This window comes from Puma concolor, chromosome B4 (genome assembly GCF_028749965.1).
Source record: "Puma concolor isolate L17-30 chromosome B4, mPumCon1.1.hap2, whole genome shotgun sequence".
Lineage (NCBI taxonomy): Eukaryota > Metazoa > Chordata > Mammalia > Carnivora > Felidae > Puma > Puma concolor.
This window is the reverse complement of record NC_141673.1, coordinates 110,912,755-110,930,845: the sequence shown is the minus strand read 5'-3', so window position 1 is coordinate 110,930,845 and position 18,091 is coordinate 110,912,755. Positions and strand designations below refer to the sequence as shown.

The 18,091-nt window shown below is 41.0% G+C and overlaps 1 protein-coding gene across 5 annotated transcripts in view; it reads left to right on the top strand.

Moving 5' to 3' along the window:
* The window catches only part of CCNY (cyclin Y), a 331,491-nt gene that overhangs the window by 247,613 nt on the left and 65,787 nt on the right, over positions 1-18,091 (top strand). For 4 of the 5 annotated variants that reach the window (XM_086714585.1, XM_086714584.1, XM_086714583.1 and 1 more), the window contains one exon: positions 3,753-3,827. In XM_086714585.1, the coding sequence (XP_086570711.1) occupies positions 3,761-3,827 (67 nt within the window). In that variant the 5' untranslated portion in view covers positions 3,753-3,760. Of the gene's footprint in view, positions 1-3,752; positions 3,828-18,091 lie in introns of those variants that run through there. The other variant, XM_086714587.1, reaches the window with a different exon arrangement.

Genomic DNA, 18,091 nt, shown 5'->3' with positions numbered 1-18,091 from the left:
ATATGAATCTGGGTTAGGATTGGAGAAAATGCAAACCAGCATGTTGTTAAATGCTTTTTTCTGAGTAATGTCCTGGCAGCTTGTGAAAGTGTTGTGCTCTAATGTATCAACATCTGGGCATGCTTTCAGATGACAATTAGCTGATGATCTCTGATGTCCTCAGCAGTGCTGCATGTACTCTTGCATCTAGAAGAAGAGATTTCCTTGATATTTCTTTGTGTAGAGATTTCCTGGTTATTTCATCCATGATCTAGATCCTAAAATTTAAATTCCAGGGAGAACTTGAGAAAGATTATGTGAACCCAGCTTTAAGGGCTTCTGGATTTTCCTCTGTGTTGTCTTTTGCCTGCTTCCTATTTCATACTCTAGTCCTTCTGGGGCGGTCAGGACCTGAGGCAAGATCAGGCCTAGAAGGGGTAGTGGGAAAAACCCTGGACTCTTCATTTCAGCTGGAGACCAGAGTTTTGGTTCACTTAACCTCTCTCAGCCTCACTTGCCTTATCTGTGAGTATCATGTCAAACTCTGATCTTGAAGACTCCTCTGAACTCTTTATGACTTGCTCTGTGTCATTGAACTGGGTAGAGATGATACCTAGCCTGTCACTCACACAGGAAACCATCTCTGACATGAGTGAGTGTTATGTTCAGACCTACAATTATGACTTGGCCATGAAAGAAACCTACAGTAGCCTCTTGCTGTATCATGCTTGGTAGGGACAGTGTGAAACATGATTCCTGCTGTTTGGGTTCTGCCAGGAAGAACAAGCAGTTGCTACCATCCCCTGCCGCCTGTGGCCCTGTTCTGTTTAGACCAGGAGGTGTTAGTGTACACACATGGTGGCTGCTGGCAGGACGAAGGCACCTCCACTCAGGGGTCTCTCACAGCCCATAGTCTTTCGTCATGAGTTCCTTACAGCACGCGGCCAGTGCCGGTGGGGACACGTATCTTGGTGTCTGTGTGCCAGTCCTCTCTGACCTGTGGGAAAGGGGTGTGACAGCCACAGCCAAGAGAGCCTCAGGGCATCTCATGGGAACACCAGCATGGGCTGTAGAAATAATAGGCCAGGCACCTAGAAGATAATGAAGGCTTGAAATCATTTTTCACAAGTTGTTTTAAAACGTAAGTGTTTGAAATTACAAAACTTAAAAAAAAACAAAGTAATAAAAATATGCTCAAGGCAGGAAGCTTAGAAAACATGGAAAAGCAAAAAAAAAAAAAAAAAAAAGAAAGAAAGAAAGAAAAGAAAAAAAGGGCTCAGTTGCATTATTCAAAGGTAACCAAATGTTAGTATATATTCTTTTAAAATGTATTCTATACCTATGCATATCCTCCCTCCAGATGATATCATGCTGCTTTCTTCACCTAATGGCATATGGTATTGCTCTTTCAACATTAATAAAATATTCATGTTGAATATTTCATGTTTTTTTAAAATTATGAAATAGTCTTTATTTGTTGAAGTATATTGGCATACAAAATATAGTTTCAGGTGTACAACGTAGTGATTTGACAATTCTATACATTATACTGTGCTCCCCATGATGAATGTAGTTCACATGATTTTTTTATGGTGGCATAGCATTCCACCATCTAGGCACACTATTATTTACTAGAACAAATGCCCTGTTATTGGCAGCCCTCTCTCACAATCTGTGAATGTCTCCATTCTTAGCAATTTCTAGGCTTTGTGACCATTATAGCATAGAATCCTGATCTCTAGGGATTGTCTTCCAGGATATTCTTGAATTAAAAAAAAAATTTTAATGTTTTTATTTTTGAGAGAGAGAGAGAGCATGAGCAGGGGAGGGGCAGAGAGAGAGGGAGACAGAGAACCCTGCTCTGTCAGCACAGAGCCTGACATGGGGCTTGAACCCATGAACCATGAGATTGTGACAATGTATAATTGACTGAGCCACCCAGGTGCCCCCATTCTTGAATTTTGAAGTGGCAGGCTCTCAATTCCCTAAGAAATGGCAGTCTTGTGGGCTCCACTGTTGGCTTGAAACAGAAAAACTTTACATTTTTGCTTGCGGTGAAATGACTCTTAAAGAGAACTGGTCTGCATAGGATGGCCTGTCTATTTTTCAAACATCTAGATTAAAAATCTGTCATTAGACAGTCTTCTCACAACCACACCCCTGCAAACAAAACAAAACAGAAAACAAACAAACCAACCTGGTTTGGTAGATGAGTCCAAAATGGGTATTAAGGGAACCAACCAAGAGGTTGCAGTGCTCACACTGTCCAAAGCTGAGGAATTGGGTGCTTGCTTTTGCTCCACCACCAGCATGGAACACCACAGGCACATTGGTTTTCAGTTGATATTTTTCTGTGAGGACTATAAGTTAAGGTTTTGGAAGTTAACAACATTCATCATGGCTGGATTACATATATGCCCTCAGTTTTCATATGCTGAAGTCTTCAAAAAAATAATTGTGAGTAGCACATTTGTTATTTGACCTTTTTAGAACAAAATTCTACTTGAACAGGAAACCCCTTCATAAAAACTCATTTTCACCGGGAGATAGCTGGCCTAAATTTATCTAGTTCAAACTGAGGCAAGTATGAGAATTGTCTTTTTTGGCCTTTCTCCTCCCATCGGCTTTAGCTATGAAACTGCTACACTGTGTATATAATTTTAGTAGTTGTCATAGAAGAAGGACCAGATAATTGAAATAGCATTTAAGATTCAATTTGCATTTCTTTAATGAAGCACCCAGTGAGAGGTCAGGAACTATAGTCCAGTAAGTGATTGACTGATGTGGGAAGATTGCCTCACTTCAGAGGTTTGCTGAGGTGAGTCTCTGTGGATGAGTGATTAGTAGGTGTGCTTCTGGTATGTATATGACCGTCCTTTTTTTTTTCCCTTTCCTTTTATTTTTGACTTGATTAGCTGTTAAAACTAAAGATAGATACCATCCATTTTTATTGGTATTGATTAGTTTTCTTTGAAAATTTATTGAAATAATTGAACTCAAAATAGTTTTCATTCTGATTGCAGAGAAGGTTGACTACTGGAGACTGGAATCTCAGGTCCCACCTGGAGGGGCTAGCAGCTGCTGCGTCCCAGCCCATTGTACCATTGGGGTGGGGAGCCAGTGTTGCCAAATGATCTGATTGCTCACGAGAAGCTGGAAATATAGATTTTTTTTCTTTGTGGTGTATGCTTGATATATAAAAATCATTTTATGTTGGCTCAAATTAAAAAGAAATGGATGAATCAGATGAAACATATCCATGGCCCCAGATTACGCCCACAGATGGCTAATCTGAGGCCTCTACTCTGAAGGATAAGTTTCGCCTTTTTAGAAAAGAACTGTTAATTAAGCAGAGTTTGTGGATGCTGATTTGGCTTAGATCATTCTATTTCAATCACCTATAATAAGGAAATACCACTCACATAACTGCAGATTTTAGGTGAGTCCATTGTAGCACATAATTCTCCTTCAGTGGTATAACTCTTGCTGTTCTGTAGTATCCTGGGCACAGAGCAGACTTTTAAAAAGAAAATGGAGTTTTAGGCCAACAGATCTCCCAGCAAGTGTCTAATTTTTGTGTGTGACTTTCTCAGATTTCTAAATAGCAGTGTTCTCAATTGAACCTAGAAGGATCTATCAACACAATAACTAGGTTTTTTTAAATACATCCTTGAACGTATTAGCAATTTAAGGTTAAAAAAAACTGAAAATTAATCTTGACTTCCCTTAGTTATCAAATGAATATTGATGTATTTTTTTTTCTTTCTTTAAAGATTTGAACATGGAATTCAATCCTTCAGACCATCCTCGGGCCAGCACAATATTCCTCAGTAAATCTCAGACAGACGGTAGGTTACTAATTTATTTGTGTTTCTTAGGGGGAAAAAGGCTCATGTTGGTAATCTAAGTCTTGATTTTCTACTGGATGTGATTCTCAAGGTAAAAATAGAATCCCCTTTAGTAATCCCCAAAGTGTGTTATTTGATGGTGTTCTCTGGGGTTTCTTTCTTTTGTAGTAAGTTACGTTTTTAGAATTTCCTGTTTGCAGCAACTATCCTCATTTTGCCAGTTTGCTGAATTATTTCTGTGTACCTTCTATAGTAGCAGTTTTTACACTAGAGTCAGACATTTTCCTTTAGGAATTAATATTTACATAAAACTCTAAAGATCAGAAGTGTTTGTTTTTTTAGTTTGTTAAAGAAAGCAAAATATAATCCTTAAATATAAGCAGTAATATCTCTGTTGTGCCATTTGAGAACTGAATTGAACCTGTATACTAAGGTAGATGTGTTCTTTTTGCCAAACATCTACTAACCAGCTTATTCTGCAATCTTTGTGGTTTGTCCCAGGTATGTGTGGAATTTCTATTAGGAGGTTTTCTCTCTTTTTCAGCCCCTAGCTTATCTCACTGTTCCCTGGCCCTTGGCTACAAAAGGACAGATACAAGTTATACAGTATAGTGAACATGAAACTTCTCAGTTGGTTTCCTGTAAAAGAGTAGCAGGAGAAATTTGTTAAATGACAATGTAGTGACCAGGATATTATTTTACAATGCTAGAGTTCTATGTGATTCAATCCGTGAATCACTAAGCTAAGCTCTAATTTAGAGAAAATCTGAAATTGACTAGAAAATAATCAAACATATGTTAAGACAGAGACTTCATTTATAAGAACTGATAACTTTTCCATAATGTTTAGATGACAATTTTGACATGGTATAATGCTGAAGTAATATTGGTGATCTTTACTTAAGCAGGCCACTGACTTGATCTGAAAGAATTTGGTACATTTACAAAACAATCAATGTTTCCAAGTGTAAGAATAATGATTCTAGGCGTCAAATACCTGTGAAATAAGTTTTGAATATATTGGGTAAAAGCAAAACAGAACATTTTTCTCTTGGCCTGGTAAAGTGGGAAGCCATTGGGGGGTAGGATATTACAAGGGAAGAAAAGTGACAGTGGGGATGACGATTTGGAAGAATGAAAATCTAAAACAAGTTTTTGTACTTAATGAATGCAAGGTTGGCATACTTTCAGGTTTGGGTCCTGTTTCCTGTGATTTCAAAGTATAGACCAACATCATTCAAGATATTTTCTAACTAGATGCAAATAGAATTTCAAAAGAGCCTCTAAATAGATGACATATACCTTGATTGTCATGGTAAAACGAAATGAGATTTTCTGACCTAACAGAAGGATTGCTCAGAAATGAGTTGGGAGGAAGTGTATCTTCCCCATTCACCTTTACTGTAGATCTCATTGCCCCTTCCTCTTCTGGAACATCAGGGTATTGGTTACTCAGACCCTTCTGTTTAATCCTTCAGTTTCTTCTTAAAAGCTGGATCTTTCCATTCAACATGTAAACCTACTTGAGTCACACAAGAAATACAAGAAAAGGGTTGATGGGGTGTGGAAAGCAGGGGAAAGTGGGTGATGGGCATTGAGGAGGGCACCTGTTGGGATGAGCACTGGGTGTTGTATGGAAACCAATTTGACAATAAATTTCATAAAAAAAAAAAAAAAGAAATACAAGAAAAGGAAAAATAATAGTCTCTCCCTGAGCTGTCCTCTCTATCTCTGCTTATCTCAGCATTCTCTTTTCCACTGGGATCTTCCCACCAATGCAGTTCTGTGGAGCATATATGGTAAGGTTGCTTGGGGACATTTTGGCTTCTGTTAGCTCTTTTGACCTCTTATGTGGCATTTGCTGCCTTGCTCCTTAAAACTCTGTTTTGGCCTTTTATATTTAAACAGGCCAATTTGTCGAAAACAAGTCTCTCTAAAGAACAATTGCCTTATAAATAATTGAAAGAAATAGGTTTTAAATATAGGTAAATTTGGTAACTTTAATAAGTTAATTCTTCGGTGTATTGATTATCAGTCAGGGAGTTATTTGGGGAATTGGTCCTGAGAAACCCTCCCTTTCTTTAAGGGCTTTCTCAGGCATCTTGTCCATTTATCCCTTTAATGTTGGTATTTCTAGGTTTCTGTGCTTTATTATACTCTCTTCTGGGTTTGCACACAGTTCCATGATTATGGTATCCATTTCAACTATAATGTCTAGCCAGATTTTTCTCTGCAGTGTTCAAATCCCTTGTGTCCATCTGCCTGCTGGATATCTTTATATCTGTCTCTAATTCAGCATGTCCCAATCAGAACTTAGTAACTACACCTGACGCCCTGCATTTTGTAATCTATAGGTCCCCCAGGCCAGGGAGGCCTTGAATTTTCCTAGACTCTCCCCTCTTCCCAAATCTCACATTGCTAGCAGTAGTGCTGGAGTGGACTCACCCTGACTTGCAGGAGCCGGTTGTGCACATCTCTTCCCAGTTCCAAGTTCATTGACACCATCTTGGGAGTTTGAAAATAGCCACAATAGGAGTTTTTACACCATAGAAGTTGGCAAATGCTACAAATCAGGGCAGTTTTTTTTTTTTAAGGCAGCTGTTAAACTTTTACCAGCACACCATTGCAGCCAGGTGATCAAGGTTGTATTATTTTTTACCTCTTAGATGTCCCTTGGATCTGACTGCTCTTTACCCATTCCCATTGCTGCCATCTCAGTCGAGACTCATATTTTCTCACTTGGATTACTCAATAGCCTCTGGATTGGCCTTTGACCTTATCTCTTTCCAGCCCTATGTCTCTACTATTGCTAGGTGAAAAGATTTTCTGTAAAATCGGATCTGATTATGCCACTTGCTGGCTTAAATTTTTTTCAGTGGCTCCTCAGTTGCCTTAGAATTAAATTTCAGATGCCTTAGTATGATAATAGTCAGGACCCTTCATCATCCATGAAGTGCCTGACTTCTCAGCCCACTTCCTTCTTTTGAATCTCTGTGCTTCAGCCATATGAAATCCCTTGCATTGCCCCTGGTGTGCCATGTGTCCTCATGTGCCTTTGCATTTACCTGGAGTTCCCCTTCTGTCTTCTATACAGCTCATTTCTTCAGTTGCCAAGCCTCATTTCAGCTATCACTTCTTCCCTGAAGATGTCCTTGATGCTTTGGGCTGGGTTAAGTGGGCCTTTGGTGAGCTTGTGCTATAGTATCTGAATGCTTTCTTCATAGTGTGAACCATATGGGGGTATTTAGAGCGATTTTCTTGTCTGTGTTGCCAAATAGCTCCCAGAGGGAAAGGAACATGTGATAAAGGATCTCAGTATTCCCTGTGTGCCCTGCTCTGCCTGGTACAGAGGATATGTTCAACTCAGATGATTGAAAGAAGGAAACAAATGACATAGCCATAAGACAATTTTTATTTGTTTGTCATCATTCTTTACTTGCATAGACTTACATTTTCATTACAGGACTCCCATACTTTTTTTTTTAAATTTAAAACATTTTTTAATTTTAGAGTATGAGCAGGGGAGAAGGGCAGAGGGAGAGAGAGAGAGAGTCCTAAGCAGGCTCCATGCTAAGCGTGGAGCCCAGCGCAGGGCACAGTCCTACAACCCTGAGATCATGACCTGAGCTGAAATCAAGAGTCTGATGCTCAATTGACTGAGCCACCCAGACACCCCTAAGACCTTCATACTACTTTTTTTTTTTTTTTTAAGTGTTTATTTATTTTTGAGAGAGAGAGGGAGAGAGACAGTATGAGCTGGGAAGGGCAGAGAGGGAGACACAGAATCTGAAGCAGGCTCCAGGCTCTGAGCTGTCAGCACAGAGCCCCATGTGGGGCTCAAACCCATGAACCATGAGATCCTGACCTGAGCCCAAGTTGAATGCTTAACCAACTGAGCCACCTAGGCACCTATAGACCCTCATACTTCTAAGAGTAGTAGAGCAGTTCAAAATTGTAGGTCCTTCCTATACCAATTTATTTTTAATTGGAAGAAATGTCATAATCTGAGATTATAAGGCACACAGCACCCTTTAGATTCCTTTCTTTTGAATCTGGTGATCCCTCCTTTCTTCTTGAGGTTGATGTACTCCTTTAGTAGTTTTGACTACATTTATGGGTAGGAGGCTGTTGTTGGGGTGATGGCAGTTATGTTAGGGCAGCTACTGCCTGGGACCACAGCCAGGTGTTCTTTTGCCTTTGCAGCTCTCTGCTGTGCAGACCCATCATCCTCTTTCCTTCTTCAACACTTTATGGTCTGATGAACACTCTCTGTCTGCCATGCTCCCCACTGGCCTGCTGTTTGCTCTAGGTGGTATCTGTATTAAGTCATTAGAAGTTATATTAGAATCTACTAAATTCTTTTCTCTGTGATATCAAAGAGATTTAAGCTGGCCTTGGATCCTTTTTCTCAGTGTTCAAAAGGAGACTGGAAAGTTTATCATAACAGAATGATAATGTAGTGCTTACCTAATTAGATCTCTACCAGCTGGCTGAAGTTAGGGATATTCTGTCCAAAGCCAGACTGACGGCTCACTCAGTCTTTTCCTCACACAAATGGGATGTCATTGCAGTATTTCTTTTATGAGAGCCACTCAACAAAGAAGGGACCAGGGCTTCCTCTCAGGAGCAGGTGGGGTCCTGGGGAGTTGCCAGGTGAGAGAGAAATTAGTTAGCTTGGCCTACCTTGATTTTTCATGCTATCATTTTGGCTTGTGGGGAAGAATTACAGTTCCTAGTAGCTTTTCCTTTTCTATACTATTTTATTTATTGTTTTAAAGATGTGAGAGCCTACTCTTAAGTACTAGGAGAAAGCAGCCAAACCACATCTTTTTAATTTTAACTAGGTATGGTTTATAGAGGTTCTTTTGCCTTAAAAAAGAATTTGTACAAAAATAAAAACTTATGTGTGTGTGCTTGTGTGTGTGTGTGTGTGTGCGTGCGCATGTAATCTGTGTTCAAGAGTTCCTTGAAACAATTAAAGGAATAAAAACCACTGTTGAGTGACTTGAAGCCAAAGTAGAAGTGTTAAAATTCAGAAATAAAAATATGAGCCATGGTTTTTTTGCACATTCTTTCAGAAATACTGAAATTGAAAAAACTGTTTTGTGGCCTTCCTTTGTTTAGGGTCATGTTTTTGTTCCTGGGCAGTGTTGAACTTCTCTGTCATGAGGGAACCAACCTTTTTGTACTCCTTTTATCTGGCATTTAGAAGCAGCTGACCCTGTGCCCTGCCGAGAATCTCTTCCATCTGAGCATTCCCATGACCTTTCTCTTGTCACCTTTCCTACATGTCCCGGTTCTCTTTGTTACCCTCTCTTGTGCTGTGTTCTACCATGCCCTTTTCTCCACCTCTCTGTCAGTCACTCTCTGTGTCTCCCTTACAGCTTATCAGGTTCCATAGGGAATATTTTTGCTGTTAGATATGGAAGAATCCATAGGACCCCAAAGCTTTTACACCAGTGATTTTCATAATTTTTTTCCTTTGCTTACATACCATGGGAATTAATTTTGAAAAACTATGAACTCCTTGAACATTTTTATGTTTGCCAAAAAATTTTCATCCTATCCAAGGATGTAGTTTTTGATGTATTGTAAATATTGACATTTTAGAGTAAAACTATCTGTCTTTAAAAAAATGTTCCGGGGTGCCTGGGTGGCTCAGTTGTTTAAGCGTCCAACTTCAGCTCAGGTCATGATCTCACAGTTTGTGAGTTCAAGCCCCGCGTTGGGCTCTGTGTTGACAGCTCAGAGCCTGGAGCCTGCTTCAGATTCTGTGTCTCCCTCTTTTTTGCCCCATCCCCACTCATGCTGTGTCTCTCTCTCTGTCTTAAAAATAAATAAAACATTTAAAAACATTTTTTTAATGTTTCAAATAAAATCTCAGTACCTTAGTGATTTGATAATCCACCATAAATATACCATAATTTAAAAATGTATGAACAACTCTTCTTTAACAGTTGGAAATTTCATATGATTTCTTTTTCATTTTGAACTTGTATTTCCATGTCATTTTCTCCATAGAGTTTTATCCTAATGTAGTATATATATTTTTTAATGTTTATTTTGGAGAGAGAGAGTAAGTGTGCACACATCCCTGTATGCAGGGGAGGGGCGGAGAGAGAGAGAGAGAGAGAGAGAGAGAGAGAGAGGGAGAGAGAGAGAGAGAGAGAGAGAGAGCGAGAGGGAGAGAGGGAGACAGAGAATCCCAAGCAGGCCCCAAGCTGCCATCCCAGGGCCTGACACAGAGCTCAAACTCACCAACTGGGAGATCATGACCAGAGCTGAAATCAAGAGTCAGATGCTTAACCGACTGAACCATCCAGGTGCACCTAATATGATATATTTCTGTGGATAGGTCTGCTGCAAATCTGATCTATCTTCCCTTGTTGGTTAAGGACATTTTTTCCCTTGCTGTTTTCATGATTCTTTCCTTGCCTGAGTATTTTGTGAATTTGGCTATGATATGCCTTGTTGATGGTTGATTTTTGTTGTATCTAATGGGAGTCCTCTGTGCTTCCTGGATTTTGATGTCTGTGTCTTTCCTCAGGTTAGGAAAGTTTTCTCCTATGATTTACTCACATAACCTTTCTACTCCTATCTCTCTCTCTCTTTCTCCCTCTTCTGGGACCCCTATGATTCTGAGGTTGTTCCTTTTTACTGATTTCTCTAATTCTTAAATTGTGCTCTTTTGCCTTAATCTCCCTCTTTTTTTTTCTGTTGCATTATTCTCCATAAGTTTGTCCTCTATTTCACTGATTCTCTGTTCTGCCTCATCCATCCTTGCCGCCACGGCATCCATCCATGATTGCAGCCCAGTTATAGAATTTTTTATTTCATCCTGACTAGCTTTTACTTCTTTTATCTCTGCAGAAAGGAATTCTAATCTATTTTCGACTCCAGCTAGTATTCTTATAATCGTGATTCTAAATTCTGGTTCAGACATCTTGCTTGTATCTGTGTTGGTTAAATCCCTGGCTGTCGTTTCTTCCTGCTCTTTCTTTTGGGGTGAATTCCTTCATTTCATCGTTTTGAAGGGAGAAAAGGAATTAATGAGGTAGAAAAACTTAAAATTAAAAAAATATTAAAATTAAAAAATTAAAAACACACATACACACGAAATCGAATAAATGATGCTAGATCCTAGGTGTGTTTTGGTCTGGGTGGTGAAAGTGGCTTGATAGAGAAAAAAGGGGGGAATAAAAGGAAATCCTTTGACAATTTGAAAAAATGAATACACTGAAGTAGACTAAAATGAAATGATGGAAGTAAAATAGAATTTGAAAAGAATTCCACAGAAGTAAAGAATATAGTAGAAAAAAATAAAGAAAAATATTTTTAATAAAACTTGAAAATAAAAATGAATTTTTTCTCTTTCTGTATTCAAGAAAAAGAAAAGAAATGAAAAGGAAAAAAGGAAATTGTTTGAATATTTGAAAAAGTGAATACACTGAAGTAGACTAAAATAAAATGATGGAAGTAAAATAGAATTTGAAAAAATTTACACAAAAGTAAAGAATATAGTAGAAAAAATTAAAAATATTTTAAGTAAAAATTGAAAATAAAAATGAATTTTTACTCTTTCTGTATTCAGGAAAAAGAAAAGAAACAAAAAAGAGAAAAAAAAGAAAGAAAATTGAATAGATGGACCTGCTAACAGATTGAAATATGACTGAAATTACTACATTTTCCCGTAGAAGTCAGGCTATGAAGCGCTTTATACTCCATAAATTAAGTAGGTGGTGAGACTTGTGTTCTTGAAGAGTGAGGTTGGCCCAGATGGGCAGGGCTTAGTGTAACAGCTCTGTTCTCCACTAGATGGCGCTGCTAGCCTACTGGGGTGGATTGTCATAGAGCTCATAGGTGCGTATGCGCATGCGCGGGAGCAGTGAAAGTGGCGTCACCCAGCTACCCATTCTCTAGTATCGGAACTATGTTCTCCCCAATCAGCAATTGCGCACCCATCCTTTGTCTTCAGCTTTCGTCCACTCCCTGCTTTTTCACTGTCTGTGACCAAGCCCTAGGTAGTACCTCTCTCCCGAGTTTTGTCTCAGATACGGCTGTTTTCCCTGGCCCCTTACTTCTGAGGGACTGCGGCTTTGACCCATTCCACCCCTCTGTGGGGGGGTCTCACTGAGCAATGGCGAAATGCTGGCTGCACCCAGGAAAGTTCCTGAGACCATGCTGCTGCTGGTGACAAGAGACTGTGGCCAGGTGCCGGTGTGCCCCAGAAAAAGTTCAGGAGATAGTGTAGCAGTAGCGTTTCAGGGATTTTGGAAAATCACAACACACATCTGGCACCAGGCTTCACCCTTAACGATCTTGTTCCAGCGCCAGCGAATGTGGTCGTTCTCCGGGGGTCTGTTGGGCCCAGGTGGCCTCACAGCCTCTATACCAAAAGTCCTTCCAGCAGTGGAACCGCTTTTCCCCATGAGGCCCAAGAATCTCCTGGACCTCACTCTGCTGCTGGGGATTCGCCCTTCCCACCAGAGCACTGCCAGGTATAGAGCTGCAGAGTTGCAGACTGTGTGCTCCCCTTGTTTACAGTCTTAATGGAATTTAAGCCCTCTCCTTTCTCCTTTCTCCCGTTTTAGTTTAGTCCCTGTGGCTGTTTCCAATTTAACACTTTCTCTCCAGCTGCTTTTGGGGAGGGGTGCTTTTCTCATATTCTCCACCCCACCCCCTTGTTACCCCCGTCTCTGTCCTTTCTCCCCCCCCCCGCAAAAGCAGTTCTGTGCCCTCCATGGCTTCTCTCTCCCCAAGTTCACCTCTCTGCACCGCATACCTGCTGAATTCTGTGGTTCAGGTTGTGCAGATTGTTGTGTTAATCCTCAGATCAGTTTTCTAGGTGTGTAGTATGGTTTAGTGTTGGTCTGGCTATATTTCGTGGACGCGAGACACACAGAAAACTTCCATACTGTTCTGCCATCTTGGCTCCCCCCAATGTAATATATTTCTAAAAGTCATTTATCACAGTTATACTTCCATTCTATGAAAATATGGAACTAATTTTAATTTTTATTTCTCACAATTATGAGTATCTAAATGTTAAAAGTAAATTCTGGATTGATGTATCATTATTGTTATCATTAGCCCTTAGTCAATGGAAACAACACAAACATATTAAAGTTTTAATGAATAATTACTGAACAGAAAAGTGAAATAATTTTTAGAAAAACATCTCTTTTTTTTTTTTATTTATTTTTTTTTTCAACGTTTATTTATTTTTGGGACAGAGAGAGACAGAGCATGAACGGGGGAGGGGCAGAGAGAGAGGGAGACACAGAATCGGAAACAGGTTCCAGGCTCTGAGCCATCAGCCCAGAGCCCGACGCGGGGCTCGAACTCACGGACTGTGAGATCGTGACCTGGCTGAAGTCGGACGCTTAACCGACTGCGCCACCCAGGCGCCCCTAGAAAAACATCTCTTACTGAGATGCTTCTATGTAAGAATATTACACATTACTGGAATGAGGTGTTAGTCATCATCAAATTCTTTGTTTTTATAGATGTAAGTGCTGAGGAACTTTGCTCATATACACAAATAACATGGGAATAGTAGGAGATTTGTTATAGTAATATCACTAAATGCTTTCTATTTCATCTGGTTCTTATGTAAAAAAATCTCCAAGTGATTTATCATCCAAAATAATTCCTAATAATCAGCTACAGTTCTGTCTTGTTCTCCTTCAGCTTTGTTGGCAGAAAGGAATTGGAATCCTTTGATTTGCAAGAGAATTTCTCACCCAGTTATAGAAACTTCTCACTTCTGCAGTTTCTGGGAAGTACACCAAAAAGACTTTACCAGACATATAAAAATGACTTTTAATTATATCTGTTGTTAAAGAATAGCATTTGCATTTGGTGGCACTGGGTTTAACCTGATTGATACACTCAGGAGCCTTGGGAAAATAAATCTGTGATTCATTTCAGAACCCGTTGTTTGATTCCTCTGACCCGATTGCAGTCTGTATACCCCCCTAAAGCGGTGGTGATCTTCACTGTATTATGTTTTACTGCATTTACATCTCTAAGCCATGTACAGTGAGTAGCCCATAGAAGAAACTCAATATATGTTGGATGAAACATCCCCATCTGTCCTTTTCCTCTGAACTAATGTTTTTAGCTTCTCTTTTGATTTAAATATATTTTTGTCAGAATGTTCTGTGTCCTTCACATGATCTTGTTGGCAAAGGTAGGCATCATTGTCAAACCAGACGGTCAAATCAGACTTACTTTCTGTCAGAAATGGTCTGATTTCATTTCTCTTCAATTCATGTCACGTGTCAGTACACATGCCCGTGACCACCTTCACTCTTCTGATCCTGGTAAATTTCCAGACAGGGATAATGAAGTATGTGTCTTGCCGGCAGCCTGCTGCACCTTCATGCTCATCCCTGTGCTCCCCTTGGCCTCTCCTTCAGAGCCTGCATCTTTGAAGGAGTCTAAACCTTGAAGAGGCCTGGTGCTAATAGAAACTGTCATCATTGTGTGGTATCTGTAGATTCGGAGCCAAAAGTCCTCACTGCACCCCTAGTAGAAATGTCCACAGGACTGGGTCGATTCCAGGCTGTGCTTTGGGTAATGGAATCTGGATTAAAGGCAGCAGACTCAGTCCTAGTGTCTTGTTTGTCCCCTTTGGTGCCCCTGCAGAGGTCTTTCATGTTGGGTTGGTGAATGCCCAGGATGGGTTGTCATGTCTTTTTTCTGAGATGTGGGAGAAAGGTAGCTGTGAAAGAGGAGGTGGGGATAGAGCCCCTGCCTCACACCTCAGCCATCTTCAGGAGTTCTTTGAACACTGCTGCTCTAATCCAGCCCTGAGTTTCCTTTGACAAGATCATCTTGGGGAAAGAATTATGAAAACTAGTATTGCCTTACCCTATCTTTTTCTTCTCATCTGGGGGAGTAGAGGCCTAAGACATATCAGAAGTCCAGAGTAGTGAAACGCCAGTCCATAAGTATGGGGCTGACTGTGATTTTGTTCAGCCTGTGGCAAGCCCCTGCTTGCAGGGAATCATTCTTTGTTCTCCAATTTGGCAGCCAGGGCTCTTGGACTGACCTTAGGCTCTTGAGTGCCATTAGTTAGCTTTATAGTTATGTAATCTCCTGGGTCATATTTTCTTATAAATTGGCAATGATCATAGCTGTCATATTGGTAGATTGTTGTCATGAGGCAATAGGAAGATGTCTTGAACTTCTAGTAAGCACTCAGTCAGTGCTTACAGTCAGTGCCTGCTCTTGTACATGTGAAGCAGATACTTGGGTCCCTCAGTGCTGATACCTGGGACTCCCCTGAGCCATCCTATCCCAGGACCTCAGGCAAGGAGAAGCCATCCCCTCTCTTGGCACTGTAATTATGTTTTCCAGATGCGTATTTCCCACCACCTGATAGACATTCCATCTGGCAATCCCACAAACCCCTCAAGGTTGTCATATCTAAATTGGAAGTCACCCTCTTTTTTCTCCTGTCTACCTCCTCTTCCTGTTTTTTTCAAGGATAAACCCATGGTCAGTCTGGGTCCCCAACCAGCAGTCCAGGAGCCCTGTGATCATCTTACAGGCCTGTGATCAACGTCTTACATCCCATCTATCACCTAGATAGTTGGTATCTCTTCTTCCAGTGTCGTGACCCACAGCTCATATTCCCTTGGTCTGTGACCACCGCCCTTTCCCATCTTCCTGTTTCCATCTCTGGAAGCTGCCAGAAGGAGTTTTCTGGCTGCCAGAAAGAGTTTTCTGGAACACAGTTCCACTAGGACCCCTCCTGCTCAAATTGTCCTTCTCCATCACCCACAAGGGACAGTGAGCCCTCGGGATGGCATGCAGTCATTCCCCTTGGGCCCTTTCTGCCTTCCCTGCCAATCCTCCTGTGCCTCCCACTGTGTGCTCCCACAGTTGCGCTGCTTCCAGTCCTGAAAGGCCAGTCCCTTTGCTCTGTCACACCACAGCTGATGCAGCATCCTCTGTCCTCAGTGCCCTTCCCTAAGTCTGCCTCTTAGGTGGTGCTTCCTGGACATCCCCACATTTCATCCATTCTGATGGACATTTCCCCAAATGTAACATCTCTGAAATCAGGACAGGCAATGGCTTCTCAAAATTTAGTTGGCAGGATTTTTTTTCCTTTCTTAGTGGCAAACAGAATAAAGGTGTACCATAAAATCAGTGGCATTAAATGCAGTGCGGTTTGTATATTCCCCTATTGTGGAGTTGATTTTTTTTATTGTTGTTTGTAAATAAAGAAATAGTGGGTTGATGTATCCACTAAATTCCATGTTGCTTTAGGATAGAGACTGTTTTCCTCATTTTGCATTCTGTGTACCAAGCACAGAAGCTAGCAGGTAGAAGAAACTTAAAAAGAAAATGTTGTGAATGAATAAAGTAATGAAAGAATGAAGCCAGGGAATCATGATCCATCCTGGGCAGACATGCTACAGCATTGTGACAGTCTCCGTGACAAAGTGGCTTTCTGTTTTATGCCGCAGCATCACTTTCTTCCACGTTTCCTAACTTTATTAAAAACACATTCATTACTTGAGAGCAGGAGAATGTAGGTTTGTTTTAGGCTTAGGCAGTGTATTTGGACTTCCCCCTCCCAGGTCTGAACTTGACAGTATCATCCCAGCTTCAGGACAGCTCCCCAGTTTCTACAATCATTTCTTGACTTAATGAAGTAGGGTGATGTGGGGACTCTTGGCCATACTAAGCCCTGTAAGTTAAATGGACAAGGGAGGTCTTTTTTGGGCTCTATGACCCACTTTTCTTGGAAACATCGCCTTGCTCCAGTGTCGTCTGATCTCTTGGGCCTTCCATTCTGGAGAAAGCTGTTTGCACAGTACAAACTCCGCTGAAATCAAATTAGACCCAACATGTCAGTTTTTCCTTAATATGCCTTTTACTTTATCGTCTCTCCTAACCTAACCTATCTGTGCTTTTCCCAGATTTAGTCGTCAGAAAATTGCTTAGTGAGCTGAGACCCAGAGCAAAGGCTTGGGGTGGTAATTCATCCCAGGTGGGGTGGAGCTTCATGCCATCTCCACCACAGCTGTATTCTGTTGTTAGTCTATCGCCCTCTGGCGTGTTGGTAATGATAAACTCTTTTCGACAAACAACTTTCAACTCTCCTTTTTAAACTGTGAGGACCTTCAGTCTCCCTTCATTTAGCACAAGCTGACCCTTTCTGTCCTTGTCACAGCCCCTCATGTTTGTAGCCTACCTTACATGGTTGGAGTTTGTGGTGAGCTGCTCCATGACAAATAGATGGCAGCTGAATTCCATTGCTAAGTCTGAGTCAGTCAGTACCAAGAGCAAATAATACCTTGGAAAGATTTCCTGAAGATTGTCTTGTTTTAAAGCACAACCTTCTGGAATCAACCAGCTGCAAGTTTACATCCATCACTGTCTGTATGATCTTGTGCATCTGATCCGTATGGTCTTCCTGAACCAAAGTAGATGAGAGTACCTCCTCATGACCTTGTCAGGGAGACCAAATATGTAATCTATCAAAGCTCTGAGTGCAGTATCTAAGAGAGCATAGGTTCTCAGTAGGTGCAGTCCTTATTCTGGGATGTAGGTACTCATTTGCTCACTTGGATTGACTTTCTTTCCTGACCTCGGTCTCTGCCATCTTAGCATGTCTCAGCTGTGGGTCCTTCTTTATGCTGACTGCAGTTCAGTCCTTCACGCTGAACACTGGGTGTGACTGGGAAGAGAAGTGATGACTGACTACCAGTGGAAGAGTGAAGGGTGGTGTCTGGGCTCTGCTGTGCCCAGGCCCATCTTTTTCTGTCTACATTTCTTGATACAGATAGGTCGACCCTCTCATTTACAAGTTGCTTCCACACACCTTGGAAGCAAACCAGGAAGAGGTCAGATAGCAAACAGCATTTGATAGCAGCCCTTTATAAAAACTATACAGAGCACTTTGAATCTCACCTTCAAAAATCAAGTGAGGGGTGCCTGGGTGGCTCAGTTGGTTAGGTGTCTGACTCTGTCTCAGGTCATGACCTCATGGTTCGTGGGATTGAGCCCCACGTCAGGCTCTGCACTGTGACAGCACAGAGCCTGCTTGGGATTCTCTCTCTCCCCCTTTCTCTGCCCCTCCTCTGTTCTCTCTGTCTCTGTCTCTCTCTCTCAAAATACATGAATAAATTAATATTTAAAAAAATCAAGTGATAACTTCACCACCATGTACCAGAATAGATTTCTGGTAGGTCAACTAGTTGTAGGTTAACAGTGATGCATATAATTATAAATATCTACAAACAGTA